Source organism: Micromesistius poutassou (assembly GCF_964030765.1).
Source record: "Micromesistius poutassou genome assembly, chromosome: 19".
NCBI classification, from domain to species: Eukaryota; Metazoa; Chordata; class Actinopteri; order Gadiformes; family Gadidae; genus Micromesistius; species Micromesistius poutassou.
The window spans coordinates 6,286,620-6,306,042 of record NC_140289.1 but is presented as its reverse complement, the minus strand read 5'-3'; the positions used below and the strand labels follow the sequence as shown (position 1 = coordinate 6,306,042).

The following is a 19,423-nucleotide window of genomic DNA, read 5'->3' as shown; positions in this document are numbered from 1 at the left end:
GGGGGTTTGGGGCTCACTGATCCGTCACAAGTCCCCCACCAGCTAAACAGTAAAGTGTTAATGCCTAATAAACGTCGAGACCTTGTTCCCGTCTCTTCCACTGTATATTTGAACAAATGTTGGACAGATGTAGGGACTAAACATACATTATGATGATATGCATTTTGATATAGTTGTTATATACAAATTATATTATATATTGTATGAATGTTTGTGTCTGTAGCTATACACACAGCATGCTCACGTTCTGTAGTGTTCATCCGATTTCTAGTTCATCAATCTTTGTCCTCCTAGCTGCGATCACGTGCGTGTACCTTAGCCCCAGCAGCGAGCACCAGGCCTGCCCCAGCACGCCCTGGCTGCAGACAAGTGCATATTTTCGGGGATGCTTTCAGTTACAAGCCCCAGCACTCTGACACTTTAGCGCTGGAGTGTGTAATTAGCAGCCATGCTAGTCTCTGCTGGCTATCACAGGTTAGCTGGCTCTCTGTCTGTTGTTGAGGGCTTTAATAGAGTGCATGCATGTGTCTTACTTAAATGTTGATATACTTTACCGCGGCCTCCTAGCAGAGGTAAAAAACATGTTGGTAAATTATTGGTAAATTTATTATTGGTAAATTTATTTCCAAACTGCGCTGGAGAAAAATATGGAAAAACTGAGCAAAGGTGTTGGCAAAGAAATTATATCTATATTATTCAGATTCAAGAATGCAATTCCATAGCCTAAAACCTGTTTAGACAAACACATGCATACATGCCTTTTGGAATATTATGGTTGTTCAAACAAGCATATTATTATTTTTATAATTATGGCTGTTTATCATGTCCAACCATTTGCAACTCTTCCTTCGTCTTGTCATTATGCAGTATTATTCTGGAAGGGAAGGTTGAATACTCCCACACAGAAATAATGCCTCCTCCGTCACGTTTGCACACAGTTTACATTCCTTAGAAAGTATTTGGCTGGAGACGGTGTTTGGGCCATCTCAGCCACCATAGCCTGTGGTCCTAACCTCTCATGTTCACAAGAACACTCTCTCTCACTCACTCACTCTCTCCCCCCTTCCCAACCCACATCTCCCTCTGTCGTGCAGTGTTCATACATTATTTACTTATATACACATTATATTCTCTCTGGTGTGTACAGATGGACTGATGTCTCTTTATGCTTTCCCATCAGTGCTAGGAGAGAGTCCTAGCTACATTAGGGTATTTCCCTGGAGAGTTCAGCCATTATGTCGTAAAATAAAACATACAGCCATACACAGAGACATAAATACCACAGCCATCTTGGTCATGTGTTAGCAAATTACAGTACAGTACATTATTAAGAAGAATATCCACAGCTGCAGAGCTTAGGGGAATTTAATTTGGGTATGTTATTTAAAGTAAGCCTCCCTAAAGGCCAGTCTTATGGTATGTATGATTTGGATTGGGATGAAAATCCTAATCTAATCTTAATCCTAATCTAAGTGTGCCTGTGTATGTGTATAAACACACATCTATACATGTCTAGAGGGTCCGTTAGCCGCGGAGCAGGTTCCACCCCGTTGTATCGGCAGCCTCCGTCATTGTCCCCCGTCGCACGGCTCCCCCAGGGACCCCCTGATGGGCCCCGGTCGTGGCACGCCTTCCTAGGTTCGTTCCCAGAGAGTGAGAAGGGGGTCTTGGGTTACCTCCACATGACACATACCGCCACAGGGAAGCTCCAGGAAGACCCGACTGAATGGAGGGTGCTGAAACCACCGGGGTCGTCTCTGCCTTATGGCCCACGGTGCTGTTTGGGTATTTTCCACAGAGATGGTATACTTTAGGTGTGCGTGTGTGGTAGATTCATTGTCTGCGTCTTTTCGGTGTTCTCCCCCCTATGGTCGGTGGCCTAGGCCCGCCCTATGGTCCTTCTATTTCGGTCACTACTATCTATCTCCCTTCGGTCTATGTCTTTTTGTCTATAGTTTCTTATGCTAGCTCTCTCTCTAAGTATCTTCGTCTCTTATTATTGTCTCTTACTACTCTTATTATTGTCTCTCGCTTTGTCCATCTGTTTCTCTCCCTGCATCCAAATCTGCAGTCCTATTCTGTCTCTCTGAATCACTGTTCCTCTTTTAGTTTTTTTTTTTTGAATGGTAAGTGATTTTAGTGTCCAACTATAAATACTGTTTGGTGGCACTGTCGGATCTTTGGCAATGAAGTTATTTGTTCCTGGGATGAAGGGAGTCTTCAAAAATAAGCTGTCTATGTCTCATTTGAATTGGATGACTCAAAGATTGAGCTGACTGGAAGCGCAGGGCAGGCCCTTAAAAACCATTCCTAAATGTTAAAGAAAGTCAGAGTTGAAAGAACGGTGTAAGCGTGTGATCCTGCTCTGGTCTGCTCTGTCGCTTCAGAGAACCTATCATGAAAGTGCAGTATTCTAGTGGCTGTAGCATTACCATATTAACACACCTCTTTTACTTAATCTTCCATGTTTTTCTACTTTAGTCCATTATAAAGTGGACGTGACGAGATGAGATACAACTGATTTTTATGTCAGAATTGAAGGGTTCTCATTTCTCAACACATACTTTGATGAGTTGATCCGGGCCTTCCATGGAGGACATTATCATTGGCATATGAATATATTAAATGTGAGTGGCATGAATCATTTGTCACAAGGCAGGCCACACTTGTTCTAAATATGAAAAAAAAAAAAGGTAAGCCTTTACTCTGCCTGGTGGCCATTTTTAACACATTGGCTGGAATAGTGAATAGCACTCTCTCTCCTTGCTTTTGACTATATGGTTCTTGTGATATAACAGACAGACTCCTGACCCTCTCCCCTGGGTCACATTGGTACATTTTCAACCCGGTTTAATATATTCATGGTTCTGGCTTTGGCTCCTTTTTAAAAGGCACTCTAGATGGCTCTCATGACATAACACGATGACAGGTTATGTTAGGGGCGGGGGAGTCAGACAGTCCTCTATTCTCTCTCGCTCTCTCTCTCTTTTCTCTCACTCAATCAATCTCCCCCTCTTCCTCCCTCTCCCTTATATCTCTCATCTTTCTATCTTGACCATATGGTTCTCATCATGACTCAACCCTTCACATGTAGGGACACCAGACTAATGCTGTGGCGGCTGTATCTCCTGCTGATATCCCTCTGGGGGTGTGTGGACCAAGGGACTGTGTGACCGGTCCTGTCCACCCTGAGACGGGCCTGGAGGGTGGGGTGCTTGGGTGTGGAGCTTCGGGTGCTTCTTTGAGGTCGTCCAGGGGTCTTCCTGAACCTAGAACCTGGCCCGCTCATTCCCCGTCTGGGCAGGCGTTCTCACGCTGCCTGCCCTGGGCGTGTCACTATGGTAGGGCTGTTTTTAAACGGGTGCATTGTTTTAATGGGTGGTTTTGTTTTGTAGTTGTTTTTGATTTAGTTGTTTGGCATTTGGATTGCTTAATATTTTTGGCACATCCGGTTTGCGATCGTTGTTGTGTGTTTGTGTGTGTGTGTGTGTGTGTGTGTGTGTGTGTGTGTGTGTGTGTGTGTGTGTGTGTGTGTGTGTGTGTGTGTGTGTGTGTGTGTGTGTGTGTGTGTGTGTGTGTGTGTGTGTCACCTATGTGGCTATCAGCAACAACCCTAGCATTTGAAGCAAGTGAACGCTTGGCCACCCCTTCTTGTGCTATTTCAAGGACACACTGTCACATGCACACACACACACACACGTACACACACGTACACATACAAATACACACACTTTTCCGGTGCCTATCAATAAATCTTTCTGGCTTGTCATGTGACCATCATGATGGGTCGATCGGTACCACCCCCCCCCCCCCCCCCCCCCCCCCCCCCACCGTCATCCCCAGACACAAAGTCTGAGCTTGTGGGTAGCAGTCGGCCCATTTGTTTGGGTGGGTGGGTGTGTGTGTGTGTGTGTACATATCACGTGTGGGTGTGTGGCTGTTTATATTTATATTCATATGGAGCCATATCTTTTTTGAGCGAGAGAGCATGCAAGGTGTCTCATCTATTCTGGTCTTTGCACATCTGGAGTGATGCAGCCTCTGGTTATCACAGTGTTAATGTCCATCCGTGATTTGAGTTATTCACTGGCTGTTGGTCTGCTGCTTGTGAGTGAAATGCTTTGGGATTGATTTTTGTTTTTAAGTAGTAGTGGGCACGAGTGCTTGTCTTTTTTAGGCACTAAAATATGCAGTCACACACTGCTGGTTTCTTATTTTGATAAGCAAGCTATTTATTGAGGCTTGAATGTGCTGTTATTTATGAGTTTTATTTTTAACCTTTATTAACCTTGAAACCTTTTATTCTACAGCTTTCATTGGATTCATACTTCTGATTCTATGAATGTAATTCATTGTCCTGCGAAGTACATTATCATTTGCATTTGTGCTAGGGGACATGGTTTCTGCCTGGTTGATCAGTGGCAGTAATTCTTGAGCCTGCTACCGCTAGCCTTAAGGCTAGCTTAAGGACACTGGCTTTTGCTGGCAAGAAGCATTGAGATGTCATTGACGTAGCCATTTTAAATTGGGAGCTAACGTTACAGTGTTTCCTGTGATTCAAAGCGCTGACTGTTTTTGGATGGCAAAATTCCTCCTCCTCCAACGAAGAAGCCCATGGACATGTGATATCAATTGAACCTAACAAGCCTTTTAGAATTTAATGGCTTCCTTGGAGTTTTGAATGCCGAAGCATGAAAACTTTCCATGTAAGGAAAAAACGACCAAAAAACCTTCCCTCCCTGTAATGGGCCAAATATAAGCTCAGATGCGGCATTTTCTGACATGCTCAGAATCACTTTGAAGTCATTAAGTGAGTGTTCTGATTGGCTTACATTGTGTGGTTTTTAAGTCGGCCACTATGTCAGACATGTTGTGTGACATCACGAGAAGGGGGTCGCCGCCAGTACGTTTCATACACGCCAAGGTTTGAGGTAAGCCAAGAAATGTTACGAGTGTGATAAGCCCGTAGAATCCAACCTGCCCTCCCCCAGAGCCTCCAGATTCCCCCAGACCCCCCCCCCCCCCCCTCCCCCCTCCTTCCCGGCGGTCCCTTCGCAGTCAGAGGGAATGGAAGGTCGTTCCCAATCTGGGAATTATTAAGCAGAATTTCGAAAGTCGTAATGCGACATTCGTGAAATGCAGGGGGCAGTCAGTGCTCAGCCATGCGTTCACCGTTGTCGTTTTGTCATAGCGGTGTGCTGGAAGGCTTGTTTGGGGCACTCTGTCTTGCACATGTGAGCTTGGAGACTGCAGAGGTGCACGATACATGCAAAGCACCGTGTGAACAGTACAGTGGTTACGTCATTGTTTGGTCACGCCGGCTCACACAGTTCATGCACCAGGTTGGCGACCATTCATTTGGTTCTATGCCCCCCCTCCCGTTTCTGACTTCTGCTCGTTTTCTCCTCTCACTCGCTTTCTCTCGGTCTCTCTTTCTCCCTCAATCTCAGCCTCTTCCTCAGCCTCTATTTATGTCTTTCTCCCTCTCTCGGCCTCTCCCTCACAGTCTCTATGTCCCTCTCGTCCTCACTCTCTTCCCCTCTGTCTCTCCATCTCGCCTCCTCCTTTCTTTTTTCCTCACTCTCTTCCTTTCCCACACTCGGTCTCCATTATTTTTTTCTGTTTTCCCTCTCATTGTCTGTCTCTTGTCCCCCCCCCCCCTCCTTTTTCTTCAGCTTCGAGTGTCTACTGGAAGCTGCATTTTTCTGTTGTTACCTCATTGTGGTTGTAAATAATCCGTTATGGCTTCCAGATGACCCCCTCCTCCCTCTCCCCCCCTGCCTCTGTCCCTCTACGGAGCTGAGGTCTGGGGCTAGCTAGGTCAGTTACCTACTGTAACTAACTAGCAACAGCCAGCCACAGCTGCTCGTTTGGAGATTCTCCATTACTTTGTGTGTCTCTCTTCCTCTTGTCTCTGTCTGTCTCTCTGTCCTGTATGATCTACTAGTCATCTGTTGGAAATTGCGATGATCCATCAGGAATTTCGAATGAAATGTGCATTTAAGTTCTCTTTCCCTTACATAAACACACCACGTCGACAGAAACTGCACAGTCATCAGCTTCAAATGCACATATAGCATGTAAACACACACACACCATGGTAATACCCTTGGCTGAGGCCAGAATGTGAACGTCGAGCATGTGATTTGTGGCTAGCTAGCGTCTCTTAAGTGAAGGCACTTGTGTGTAGTTAGCGCGCATCCCTGCTCATGGTTCCGGAACACTGCTAGCCCTGTTCCGGAACCAGTCTGGCCCTGAGGACTAGCTGGTGTGTGTGTGTGTGTGTGTGTGTGTGTGTGTGTGTGTGTGTGTGTGTGTGTGTGTGTGTGTGTGTGTGTGTGTGTGTGTGTGTGTGTGTGTGTGTGTGTGTGTGTGTGTGTTATCGGGCCAATAACAGAAATTATTGCGTCATTCCGATAACATGACGAATAGCCCAGATAACATAGCCTATATAATTTCAGTGCCCCGCTCCCACTAACACTAAATGAAAGGTCTTATCGTAACCCTAAAAGTACAGTATCATACAATCAATTACAATACATGAGTTCACAACTGCACGCGGATATAGAAAATGTCTTTTTTTTTATTATGTTACACCTTTCCTGCTGTCGGCTCCCAGACCGTAGTCGAGGAGCACAGCGTCGATGTTCTCTCGGGGGTAACACCCTTCACTTTGACTGGCAGTGGGTCTGCTTATAGGTCGGAATATGGTCGGAAAGAAGCGGCCGCCGTTGATTGACAGGCTGGGTATTTTATTCTTAGTTTCACTAACGTTACAATACACGTTTGCACAGACACAACCGGACTCGTTCATTACTTCACACACACACACACACACACTGCCATTCCCGTGCACACACATACGCTACTCTCGTAACACTTATTATTGACAACAGTTAGCTGAACATTATAGGGTCCCGTCCTTCCACTCCCTGTTTTCTCAGTTACACAGATATCAACTACATTTGTCCCAGTGTTTGTTAGATGTGAAATGAAGCATAAAAAGTCACTCTCTTCCTCCGGTAACGCAGTCGTTCGCAACGCCTTTCCTATTCGTCGTTTCTTCTATTTGTCTCTAACCCATGCTCCAATCTTTCATCGATTGATGCAGATGTTGTGGATGCAGCGGAATATATGATGCATCGCTGCAGCAACATTTAAGATGATCGCGATGAGTTCTGCCCATTCTGCCTCTGTTGCTGTCTGCAGTCAGACCAAAACACACCTGAGTGACAGGGGTCGTCCTACGAACCTCGACTCTACGTCATATCCCGCCCCTTGCAAGCAAGCCCCCCTAAACCCCCCGTTGATTCTACTGATGTCTGTGCGACAATGTCATGATCTTAGGTCATGATCATATATATGGATATGTGTGTGGTATCGGTATCGGCCTTTAGGAGCTGAAAGTTATCGGTATCGGTGTGTGTGTGTGTGTGTGTGTGCGCGCCATATGTATCTGTGTGTCACATGGAGGACTTTCTCTGTGTTGGGAAATCTGCCCCAATTGCGTCTGTATGTACGTATGAGCCTGTGTTCATGTATGTGCAAGATGGGAGTGTGTGTGTGTTTTGATAAGCATGAGATTATGTCGGTATGTGGAAGGGTCAGTCTTTACGTGTATGTATAAGTAACTTTCGGGGTTGTATTCAGGTGTGTATGTGTGTGAGTAAGTCTTAGTGTAGTATTTATGTTTCTAAAAGGGTGTGTACCCTTTTGTTTTATCTTTAAGTTATGTAGTTGAGTAACAGTCTAACCATTTGTCCGCTACTGTCGCTGTGTGTGTGTCTGTGTACGTCAGCATTTGGTATGACTGGCATGTCATCATGGCTTGGCAGCTGTTGTCATCACACACACACACACACACACACACACACACACACACACACACACACACACACACACACACACACACACACACACACACACACACACACACACACACCCCTCTTCAGCAAAGTTTCTCTGGGGCAGTGACACACCTTGCCATGGCAACCGTTGCCATGTTTGGTCCAAGCAAGTGTATTTTGATGGAATGTCGAGATAAGCGCTCTAACACGTGTTTTTTTTTCTGTGTGTGTGGTACATAACAATGAATGTCGCAGGAACACAAGCTGCTTCTGATCCTCGTGAGAAGGGAGCATGGGTTTATGTGTTAGCACTGCGTTTTGCATTAAGGAACTTTTTCTTTGGGTGAACATGCGTGAGCCATGTACGCGTCAGTGACCGTTATCGTACGATATAAAGGCTTCCTGTGGGAGGCTTCGGATGAGGTGAACGGCCTTTGAGTGTAAAGTCTTTTCAGGCAGACATTGCTGTCAATTTTTAACAAAAGGTTGAACAGTTTAGAATAACCGAGATCAATGCGAGGCCGAAAGTGAGCTCTGACATGAAAAACAAGGTTTTGCAGGCACAGCAAATCAAATATTTCGTTGAGGTTGAAAACAGATTAGATTTGGCTGCTATAATGTCTTAAAACCAAACAAAAACAAAAGGCTGCTTATTCGTGTACTTTTAGAAAGCACATTTCCTGTAGTTTTGCCCTCTAGAAAAATACTTACCGGCCTTCTTGTTTGGTACTCTTGAGTGTTCTTTTGGCCCAAGTTGTCTCTTAACGGTGGCCAAAGAGCTTCTGGCAGGAACAAAAGGAGACCTTTCTGTGAAAGGTTCAAAAAGCTAATATTCCCTACTTTTAAATTCACTCCTCGGCAAGATAATATTAGCTTAGCTAGCTGGCTAACGCTAAATGCAAAGTAGTAATTGCATGTGCAAATAGACAGATGTACTGTGTGTCATATGGCAGTTGCTAGAAGTATGATGCATCTATCTATTAAGTTCTGAGTTTGTAATGCTAAACTATTTACTATTTCGTCATAGCAGACACTTTTATCCAAAGTAAGCGACCAAGGAGCACATTTTGAATGCAGGTGGTGGTGGGGGATTGGCAGCATCATTCTCAAAGATGCAGTCCAGTCCCTCCATGTCTCTCATCTCTATCCATGCTGTATATAAAACATAATGACCTGATTGTAATATCAGATGTGGTGACTCTTGTAGAGTTGATGTGGTGTTGATGGGGTGCTTTGCTGACATCAGGGAAAGGTTCCCCAGAGTGACGTTAGGCTATTGGCCGCTGGTCCGCTGGTCCTCACTATGTATTGTTTGTGCTGTCTGTTGTTTTGTTACTTCTAGATTTCCCCCTACACATGTTTAGCATATTAACAACTTTTTTGATTCAATGGCACCATTGTTCGTTGGAAGCTTAAATGAGGCCAGGCTGCAGACTTGGTGTTTATGTCTGCTATTTATTTATTGCCGCCTCATGCATTTCCATTTCATCTTTAATCGTTCAGGCCTGTTGATGCTGTGAATCTTAAACTATGGGAGCTGAAGAGGACCAAAAATAAGCACAACAATCAACAAACAGACAAAACTATTGAGCGCATACCGTAACAGATGTCAATCTGTTTAAAGCTTGAGAGAAGCACAGTGTGTGCGAGATCATTTAAGGTTTGCTCAACCCAGTGTGTGTGGGAGAGAGTGTTGAGTTCTGAGTGGCCTGTTTGTTTTATATCAGCAGGCATTTCCGTCTCTCCGCGGCGGGAAAAGTATCTTTCCTACACAGCACCGGGAGATTCTGTGGAGTCATGGCAACCAGACAAGTTCTGGCGATGATTGGCTGATGAGGGATAGCAGAAATGGGCTAAGGTTGCCAGCTATTGGCTGCCTGTCAATTTACCACCACCACACAAATACACACACACACACACACACACACACACACACACACACACACACACACACACACACACACACACACACACACACACACACACACACACACACACACACACACACACACACACACCAACGCCATGCAGTGAATGTGCATAACAGATGTTAGGCAGAGAATACTCCTTTTGTTAATCAGAGGCCATGTAAAGCTGACACACTGTGTGTGTGTGTGTGTGCATATGGGCCAGCTTGTCTGAATGCTATTAATATAAGTCTAGACTAATCCCTTTTATGAAAGACCTTGTACTGTACAGCCGTTAGTGGTGCTGTGAAGGAATCCCCTCATTTAAAGAGCAACGGCGTACACCTGAACGCCTGCGTTCTTCACGGCATTCCCTCTTCTCAGTATCAGGACAATCAGAGTGTCAGTGAGTGTCAACGAATGGACCCTCACTGCCAGCCAATCGAGGTCACCCTAGGCATGCTGGGATCACGGAAACCAGGAAGTGGTTGAATTGCCCTCCCTCACAAATGAGGGAAATGCTGACTTTGTTGTTGGCTGTAGATGGGGATGTGGGAGTGCCCTCAACCCCCTCCTCCTCCCCTCCTCAACCTCACCCTCCCGTCCTCCACTCCACCCCACCCTCCTACTCCCTCCCTCCCAAGTCCTTCTCTCTGTATTGTATCCATGGTGACAACAATAATTAATCTGCATTCCCTGTGTCCTGTGTAGCGAGACTGTTATAGACCAGTCTATAACCAGTCAAGTCAAGTCTTCCTTGCACTCTCACTCTCTGATAAAAAATAATATAAAAAACCCTTTTGGCCAACTGTGGCCACCATAGGTAAACTAGGGGTTCCTGGGAGGGTCAAAAAGGCAGAAAACAAGGCCCTGACCGCTTGTGGTTTCTTTTGTGAGCAATCCACAGAGAAAAACCCAAACCTTAAAATGAACGAGTCCTCAGTCATCTCCCAACATTAATCTTTTGATAAGGAGAAGTTGTTTTTCAGGGAAGGCCAACATTGTAACACTAGACTAACATTTTAATGACCGCCTGAATAAATCTTGCTAGACTGCTAGAGGCAGTTTATCAAAAAAAATATTGTGATTTAAAAAAAAAAAAGGGCAATGAATACTAAGTGTGTCTCAAACTATTGCTTTCGTTGCAATCTGTTACTCGGACATAAACTTTGTCCTTCTCGCCCATCATACTTTTTAATGTAGCCTATATTTATATTTATAACTAAACTGACTTGCTGTCATATTAGCTTCGTGGTAGCCCTTATAGGTTTTTCCTCTGGTCTGGATGAGAACTGTTAGCGTCTCTAACCGTCTCTCTCCTCTCTCCCTGCAGCGCGACCCTTCACCTCCAAGGTGAAGCAGATGAGGCTGCACAAGGAGGACTTCGAGATCCTCAAGGTGATTGGACGAGGAGCCTTCGGAGAGGTAATGCACTTCCTGTTAACTGTGTTGTTTTTTTGTAATGTTCTTTCACGTCATTGAGCACTTTGATTCCACTCTGGCAATGAAGGTCACTGGAAAGGTTGCAGTGTTGTTTTGAAAGTTCTTTTCAGTCAAGTAAAATATCTGAAATATGTAAACGACGTGTGCCATAAAAGTCCTCACCTCAGATATTTTGAATGTTTTATTTTTTTCCTCTTTATATGTTACCGTATTGAATGTGGTATTTGGCTTTCTCCTGCGGGAAGGTGCCCCACACTGAGAAAAAAAACCTTCTGACAGGATCATTTAGCTCTATTGTTCGTTTGTTCTCCTTTTTAGTTTTGTCCGTCTTTCTTTCGGAAATCCCTAGTCACATGGTCTCGTGGAGTGATGTCATGGTTTGGGAATGCAGAAGCAACAGGTAGCAACAGAGGTGGTTGTCAGTCACCCAACGCTCTGTCTGTCCCCATCTACACACTATTGTTGTGCATTGTATTTAGCGTATTATACTTATTTAGGTTGTTTGTCTTTTTTCTTTTTCATGAATGGTCACGTTTCGTCCATTCGTCGTACATTTTTATTACAATAATCAAAACATGAATGCCTCGATTTTGGAAGCATAGGAGGAACCATCAAAATAGCGTAGAACGTTATTTTGTTGGTAGTAATGATTTAGCAATTTAGTAATTTAGTTTAAAAAGTACTTTAAAAATCAGGATTTTAAAGTACTACAGCTCTCTTGAGTCCTCTCAATATGGTGCAGCATTGGCAACCAAAAGAACACCATAATGAATTGTAATGTACAAGCCCTATAATGTATAAGCCTGTTTCATACGTTCCAGCTGCATCCAGAGAGTACATCGTAAACGCAGAAAACTTGTAAAATCTTGAACAACAAAGTCAGCGTGATGACCTTTCTGACAGATGTTTGATTGGTCGAGGCGGGCATTTCTATTTTATAAGCTCTCGTATGTGTTCTTTAACCGCTTTACATCTTGTAGAAAAGTCCTACCCTAGTGAATGTCATATTTACTGTAAAGCTGGTGGTGTCGTAGGAGTCGGCAGCCACTGTGGGCTGAATGCTACTGTGGCATTTCTGTGGTAATGTCACCGTTACTTGATCCTGGAAGAGAAAATATTGTGTGTGTGTGTGTGTGTGTGTGTGTGTGTGTGTGTGTGTGTGTGTGTGTGTGTGTGTGTGTGTGTGTGTGTGTGTGTGTGTGTGTGTGTGTGTGTGTGTGTGTGTGTGTGTGTGTGTGTGTGTGTGCGCTATTATGGGATGTGGCGGAAAAACTGCACCTCACAGAGACTGTGTAGGTCTCATACATACACAAACGGTCAACGTACAGATAGAATTACATGGCAACACACAAACACTCTGGTAGTACCAATGCACACTCAAATACCTACAGAGTAATACAGCAAATATACACAAAATTTGATTTAAAAAAAATTAAACACACACACACTCAAAATACATGCACGTGCATGCACGCACGCACGCACACACACTCAAAATAAACACAGCCACACACACACACACACACACGCTCAAAATACACACAGCCACAAACAGTCATTCAAAATACACACAACCACACATACTCATTCAAAATACACACTCATTCGAAATACATATACTGTGTGTATATTAGGGGTGTAACGATACACTCATTCGTACCGAAATTTTTCGGTACGGGTCTAACGGTTCGATGCACGTTTCATTTCGGTTCAACACACACTCTGTCTTGTCTTGTCCTGATGTTTTGTGTTGAGGACCACAATGAAAATAAGTCCTAGACGTTATTGTGTTTTTATCCTCAATTGTATTTGATGTCTTTCCATTTGTGTAAGGCATTTGTTTGATACAATTTAATAAATCAAATCAAAATCCAATTGTTTAAAAATAAAATAATAAAAACTACTGGACCGAAAAACATACCGAACCGTGACTTAAAAACCGAGGTACGTACCGAATTGTGACTTTTGTGTATTGTTAAACCCCTAGTGTATATACATACATGAAATATTGTAAAATCAACAAACACATACACATGCATATACTGCATGGGGACCGAACACACAGACCCCACACACACCCACCCACCACACACACACACACACCTTTTGGCCTGGTGCCCAGTGACTCGGGGCCCCTCCTCCCAGCCTGGCGCAGGTTTTACTGGAGCTCTGGGTTACATGGAGAGAGGATTAACCTCGCCACAGGGCCTCCATGTTTTAACCCTCAGTGTCAAATACCTGCAGCCCTCTGATGAGGTCTGGCCCTTCTCTCACTGGCTGCTGGGGCAGGAAGTGGAGGCAGGGAGAGAGGGGGGGGGGGAGAGAGAGAGAGAGAGGGGGGGAGAGTGAGAATGGGCTAGGAAGAGAGGGGGGAGGGAGAGAGGGCAGGGGACAGACAGTGACAGACGGAGATATATGATCTCATTTGTTAATGCAGTAGATAAGGCCAAATAAAATGATTGAACAAACTGAATGAGTACCAGTTTTGTGTATTCTACTGACTTGCAAAAGAACCTCTTTCATCCATAATTATTTTGGGAGTTATAATTATTTCCTACGGATCCTCCCATTCACTAGGAGAACACACTGTGACTTCATTGTGTTTGTTTGTGTGTGTGTGTGTGTTTGCGCGCGTATTTGCATGTAGTATAACCAACTCCCAGGGCTGCATTATAGTAACGCGAAACCCTGCTAGCAAACCAGTCTCAGTGCTGTGTCTGCTGCCCTATATTAATTAGGGAATTAGCATTGGGTTAGCTTGGAGCGGTCCCGGTTGTGCTGCCATTTGACTGTGAAAGGGTCAGCGACTCAATGTTAGCATTTCAAATTTCAATGTTTGCATCTCTGTTCCTATTTCATGATTTCTCTTAATGGAGTCCAGTGACCAGAAGAGACCCAGAAGAAAAGAAGCATAACAACGCTTAACAGAAATATTATATTTGCGGCTCCTTGTGTCGCAGCAGGGAGTGTATTTGGAACAGCCAAGAGTTTGAGGGTAAGGGTTAGGGAACAATGGCTGGCATCAGAGCGTGAGTTAATTTGTGGGCAAGGCGTACGTGCGTCGGTTCTCTAGAACCTGACGCTGCCAGGGTGTGCCCGGTGGTCCGGCCCAGCTGCAGAGATGGCCAGATTAGCCCAGGCTCTTTCCCGTCATCCGTTATTCCTGCATGACGGGAATAAATCAAATTTCATCCAATTTTCATGTGTAATAAAACAAACGCATTTGACCTCGCTTGTGACAATAATCGATTAAAGCGAACCCGATCAAAGCTGAGGGGAGAATTGATGAATTTAACTAACTTGTTTAAATACGTCCATGGCTGGATTCCCAGAGGGGAGCGACGTCGACAGAGAGACGAGGGGGAGAACGAGTAGAGGAAAGATGGAGAGACACACAAACAACAGGTCGCTGCCAAGAACAGTCTGCTTCCAGTCCCCTCTCCTCCTCTTTTCTCCTCCTCCTCCCCATGGCGGGGTCCTCCTCTCCTCCTCTTTTCTCCTCCTCCCCATGGCGGGGTCCTCCTCTCCTCCGAGAGGGAAGACGGGGGAAATCCAAACAGCGCAGGAATGTTATCATTGTATTGCATTAGCAGCAATTCCCGGCTCATTTAATGGACTGCAGACTCATGAAGTGTGTGTGTGTGTGTGTGTGTGTGTGTGTGTGTGTGTGTGTGTGTGTGTGTGTGTGTGTGTGTGTTTATATATTGTCTATACATATTTTCAGTGTCTGTGGTTTTTGCACTTTTTGTTTTAACACTTTGGCCAAGTGAGATACAATGATGTGTTCTTTTTGTGTGTGTGTGTGTGAGTCCATATTTGTACCTTTTGGGTTGTTCTTATTGGCATATACACAAAAAACACACCTGCAAGGATGTTTTAGGGATCAGCCAATCGGCTTGCAGAGGCTTGCAAACCAGTAGAATCAGTTCCTTTGCCACAGCAGAAACATGAGTGTGTATGTGCGCATCAATAGGACAGGCAGCTACATTTGTAATCGTCCATGTTCACTTCAATGACCCTGGTTTCTCCTTCCTGAACGCCCATACATGGAGAAAATGTAACCCAAACGGTATCATACCATCTATGTTGTCATCTTTGCACTCCTAAGGTTACCTTTTAAAAGACATGCAGGACTACATGAAGTTCAATATAACCTGTGTCTGTCAGAACAAGGAACGGCTTTAAATTGACATGAAGTAGTTAAAACACACATGTTTCTAACTTCTCTCGCTCTCGCTCTCGCTCTCTCTCTCTCTCTAGGTTGCCGTGGTGAAGGTGAAGAATGCAGACAAGGTGTTTGCCATGAAGATCCTCAACAAGTGGGAGATGTTGAAAAGGGCTGAGGTGAGCGCCGTGCGGAACGCAGACCTAACCAGTAAACAGCACCAGTCGGTATCAAATGGGAAATTATCTGTGAAGCACAACAAGTCTGCCACTTCCTCCTACAAACTACTTTCCGGATTGGCAGTTTTCTATGGGCTACTCACACTACCCCAAGAGAGTGTGATGTGGGTATTGAAAAAATTCAGACGTTGAAACTCGTAGGCGGAATTTCTCCTGGTTTAAAACGCTGGTTTACTTGCCCTTCGCGGAATGAGTCAAATCATGAGTTGATTGTGCACCAGTCTTTTTCAAAGGGAAGAGTTGATGTGTATTTTCATTCTATATGTACACATTATGTACACATTTTAGATGTAGTATATGCCCAGTGGCAGCCAACAAGAAATGAGCAGTTCCCATCTGGTTCTGCGTTTCCCACGCAGAACATGGCTTGGCCGTAAACCTTGTGGTGTCTCCTGCCAAATGACCAGATTGTTTGTTTTCATTGAACATTCTTAGGAAAATGAAACCCCTCGCGTGTCATGGGAGTTACTGAACACGCGGCAAATTGGCAACAAGTTAGATCTTGTTTGTCCGAGGGTCATCTACCCCGGCGTAAGAATGATTGATGAATCGATTTTTATCTATTGACGATCAAGTGAGAGGCCAACCGATCAATAACCCCTGCCCCCTCCGATCAGCGGCTGGCTCCTACTGGCCGAGACAGATGTCACTACAGATGGATGCTTTTCCTATTGACCTCTATTGTCACTTTGGAATACTTCCCCATTGGTCCCTTGGGCTTTGAGTCCTCTTTCATTGATCCTGATGGTGCAGTACTCAGCTGAGTGTCCTTGTGTGTCATCGATATTGGTATTTTTAAATGAGCCAAACCATTATAATCCATGTGGTCATATCATCTTTTACATGATATGATATTCTTTATCTTAAACTATGCTATACTAGGGCTAGTATATTGTTAGTATACCAACATATTGCCAGCACTTACTGCAAGCTATGTTGGCATGTTTGCATATTCAAAACCCCAGACCACACACACACACACACACACACACACACACACACACACACACACACACACACACACACACACACACACACGTACATGTTTGACATGTTTCTGATGTGTTTATCGTGAGTCTGACATGTCGGTCCCCTCCCCAGACGGCGTGTTTTCGGGAGGAGCGGGACGTGCTGGTGAACGGGAACAGCCAGTGGATCACCACCCTGCACTACGCCTTCCAGGACGACAACAACCTGGTGCGTGTGTGTGTGTGTTTACATATTGTCTATACATATATTCAGTGTCAGGGTTTTTTCACTTTTTGTTTGGGGGGTTTATTTTTAGAGAGAGAGCAACAAGGAGAGGGATGGAGAGAGAGAAAGAGACATTTCTTTAAAGAGAGAGAGAGAGAGATATGGACAATGAGAGGGAGGGATATCGAGATAGAGAGGGACACGGGGACAATGACACAGACAAAGAGAGAGAGTGAGAGGGGCTGAGAGAATGAGAGAGATGAATAGATACTGTGAACATGAGAGGCTACGGTGGCTGAGATGGCCCACAGTGTCCGCAGCCAAACACTTTGTGAGGAATGTAAACTGGCCATAAATGAGCCGTATCTAACGTCCACACACTTTCACGCATCTCCAGTCCTCTCTGCCCCGCTCAACCCCCACAGCCAACCAAATACCGAGCAAACCGCGAGAGAGCACACATAAAACACTGTTGAGAAACAATATATCATCTGACTGAAGTAGGATTCTCTACCTCAAAAAACCCCTGGCGAGAACCCCTTGTTTTAAATACCTTCCAATACAGAATACTGGGACATTTCCATTGAATTTCATCCACAAAATAAACTCCTTTCTTTCAACAAATGACTCAATCATCCTTAAGGGCAATGAAAGGACACACACAGCAAGCTTGTTGGCCAAGGGCCACGCCTGCTCCACTCTGATTGGCTGCTTCCGGCCGTCATTGAGGACAGTCCCCTCCCCCTCCTCTATATGAACCCCTGGTCATGGGGGAGGGAGGGAGGGAGAGGGGCGGGGGGGATTCCGGGGGTTCCTGTCATTCCATTTCTAACATTCTAGAACAACAAATGGCCGCCTTGCGCTGGCCTCCCCCTCGGGCTTTAGAAAAACATGCTGCCACCAGATCTTGCACACGGCTATTTATAGAAGCCATTGCAATGCTCACGAAAAGGGGAGAGGTTTTATTATTTATTGCTTACATTGTGGGGAGTCCTACAGTACATGCCTTGGGTAATACATACTGTGATACGGGGAATAAAACGGATTGTGAGAGTGAGAGTGGGGATGAAAGATAGGTGGGATGAAGGTGATGTTCTCTTCTTTCTGTCTCTCTTGGGTGTGTGTCCCTATCTTGTGTCTCTCCCCTTATTATCATTGTAAAGGGACACTCACACTGCCAAAGCTGTACCCAGTAGCCTCATATCTGCGTGTCCCCCGTGTCTGTCTCTAGTACCTGGTGATGGACTACTATGTGGGCGGGGACCTGCTGACCCTGCTCAGTAAGTTTGAGGACCGGCTCCCGGAGGAGATGGCCCGTTTCTACCTGGCGGAGATGGTGCTGGCCATCGACTCTGTGCACCAGCTGCACTACGTCCACAGGTGTGTGTGTGTGTGTGTGTGTGTGTGTGTGTGTGTGTGTGTGTGTGTCATCTTCACCATATCACTATAACTCTCTTTTACTGCTGTAGCCTGTCATTGCTCTTGCCCTTCCAAACAAATCTTACACAGACCTACACTATGTACAACTTATAGCCCCCTCACGTCCCCTACAGTCATTGTCTCTCAGCCCAACCACCGCTACATCAACCACCCCTCAAATGTGACCGTCTCAAGAGATGGAGAGAGAGAGAGACAGACAGAGATAGAATTGGTGGGATAGGCCTCAGGAGTGGCTATAAGATTCATAGACTTGCACTGTGAGAGAGCAAGGGAGAACTACATACGGATATAGATAGGCATGTATATTTCTAGAGTAGAGAGAGCATGGGAAACAGCCAGAGAGACAGGGATGCTGAGCCACTAATTGTATGGTGGTGTCTGGGGGCTGTGGGTGGGGGTTAGTGGCAGTAGCGCAGGGGGGGAGGGGGAGGCTGAATGGGGGGTGTGTGATGTTTCTCTTTGAGGACCTCTTGGGGACTGTAATGACTGGGTATTGACAGGGGTGTGGGTGGGGGTGTGGTCTCCATCCATCCCCCTCTCGCTCGCTGACACACACCCACAATCACACACACATGCCAAAGTGTGCACGGGATGAGAGATTGGCTCGCTGGAAAGGGTGGAGAAAACCCTGCAAGTCCCAAGAGGAGGGAGTTTCCGTGTGTGTGTGTGTGTGTGTTGTGTATATATTATGGACCCATTTTAGAGTTTAGACTATTGCAGTGTTCCTGAGATGTGTGTGTGTGTGTGTTCGCCCACGTGTGATGACGGGTTTGTATTTCCAGCCCTTATGACTCAACGGACAAATGAATTGAGCCTGTAATTTGAAGACCTCTGGTCTGTTCACGGGTGACTTTCCCCTTACACCAAACACACACACCATAAGGCCTCTGAATGGCTCAGCCATAGGGCCTTTTAAAGCCCATTCTCTCACTGGATGGCAGTTCAATACCCAGAATTCTTTGCAGGCCTCTCTAGTCAATCTATTCTGCCTATTCGTTTTGATACAGACGCTTGACAAATAGGCCATCTAATGACGTAGAGGTTGGATGATAAGCCAGAGAATAGGTTTATTTACCTTCTGTATTTTTATGTCTACGTTTTTATCCTATGGTATGGTTTCCCTTGGTAACAAATAGATGTGTGTGTGTGTGTGTGTCTCATCTCCCAGTAAGGGCTGACTGATGTTTC

The 19,423-nt window shown here is 45.2% G+C and overlaps 1 protein-coding gene across 1 annotated transcript in view; it reads left to right on the top strand.

Moving 5' to 3' along the window:
* The window catches only part of LOC311364274 (serine/threonine-protein kinase MRCK alpha-like), a gene marked incomplete at its 3' end in the record, with an annotated part of 32,564 nt that extends 14,165 nt beyond the window's left edge, over positions 1-18,399 (top strand). Inside the window, exons 2-6 of the mRNA XM_084484267.1 lie at positions 11,088-11,179; positions 15,458-15,541; positions 16,703-16,798; positions 18,027-18,175; positions 18,363-18,399. Coding sequence (XP_084340393.1) covers positions 11,088-11,179; positions 15,458-15,541; positions 16,703-16,798; positions 18,027-18,175; positions 18,363-18,399 — 458 coding nt within the window. The remainder of the gene's footprint in view (positions 1-11,087; positions 11,180-15,457; positions 15,542-16,702; positions 16,799-18,026; positions 18,176-18,362) is intronic.
* Between the last annotated feature and the right edge of the window lie 1,024 nt (positions 18,400-19,423).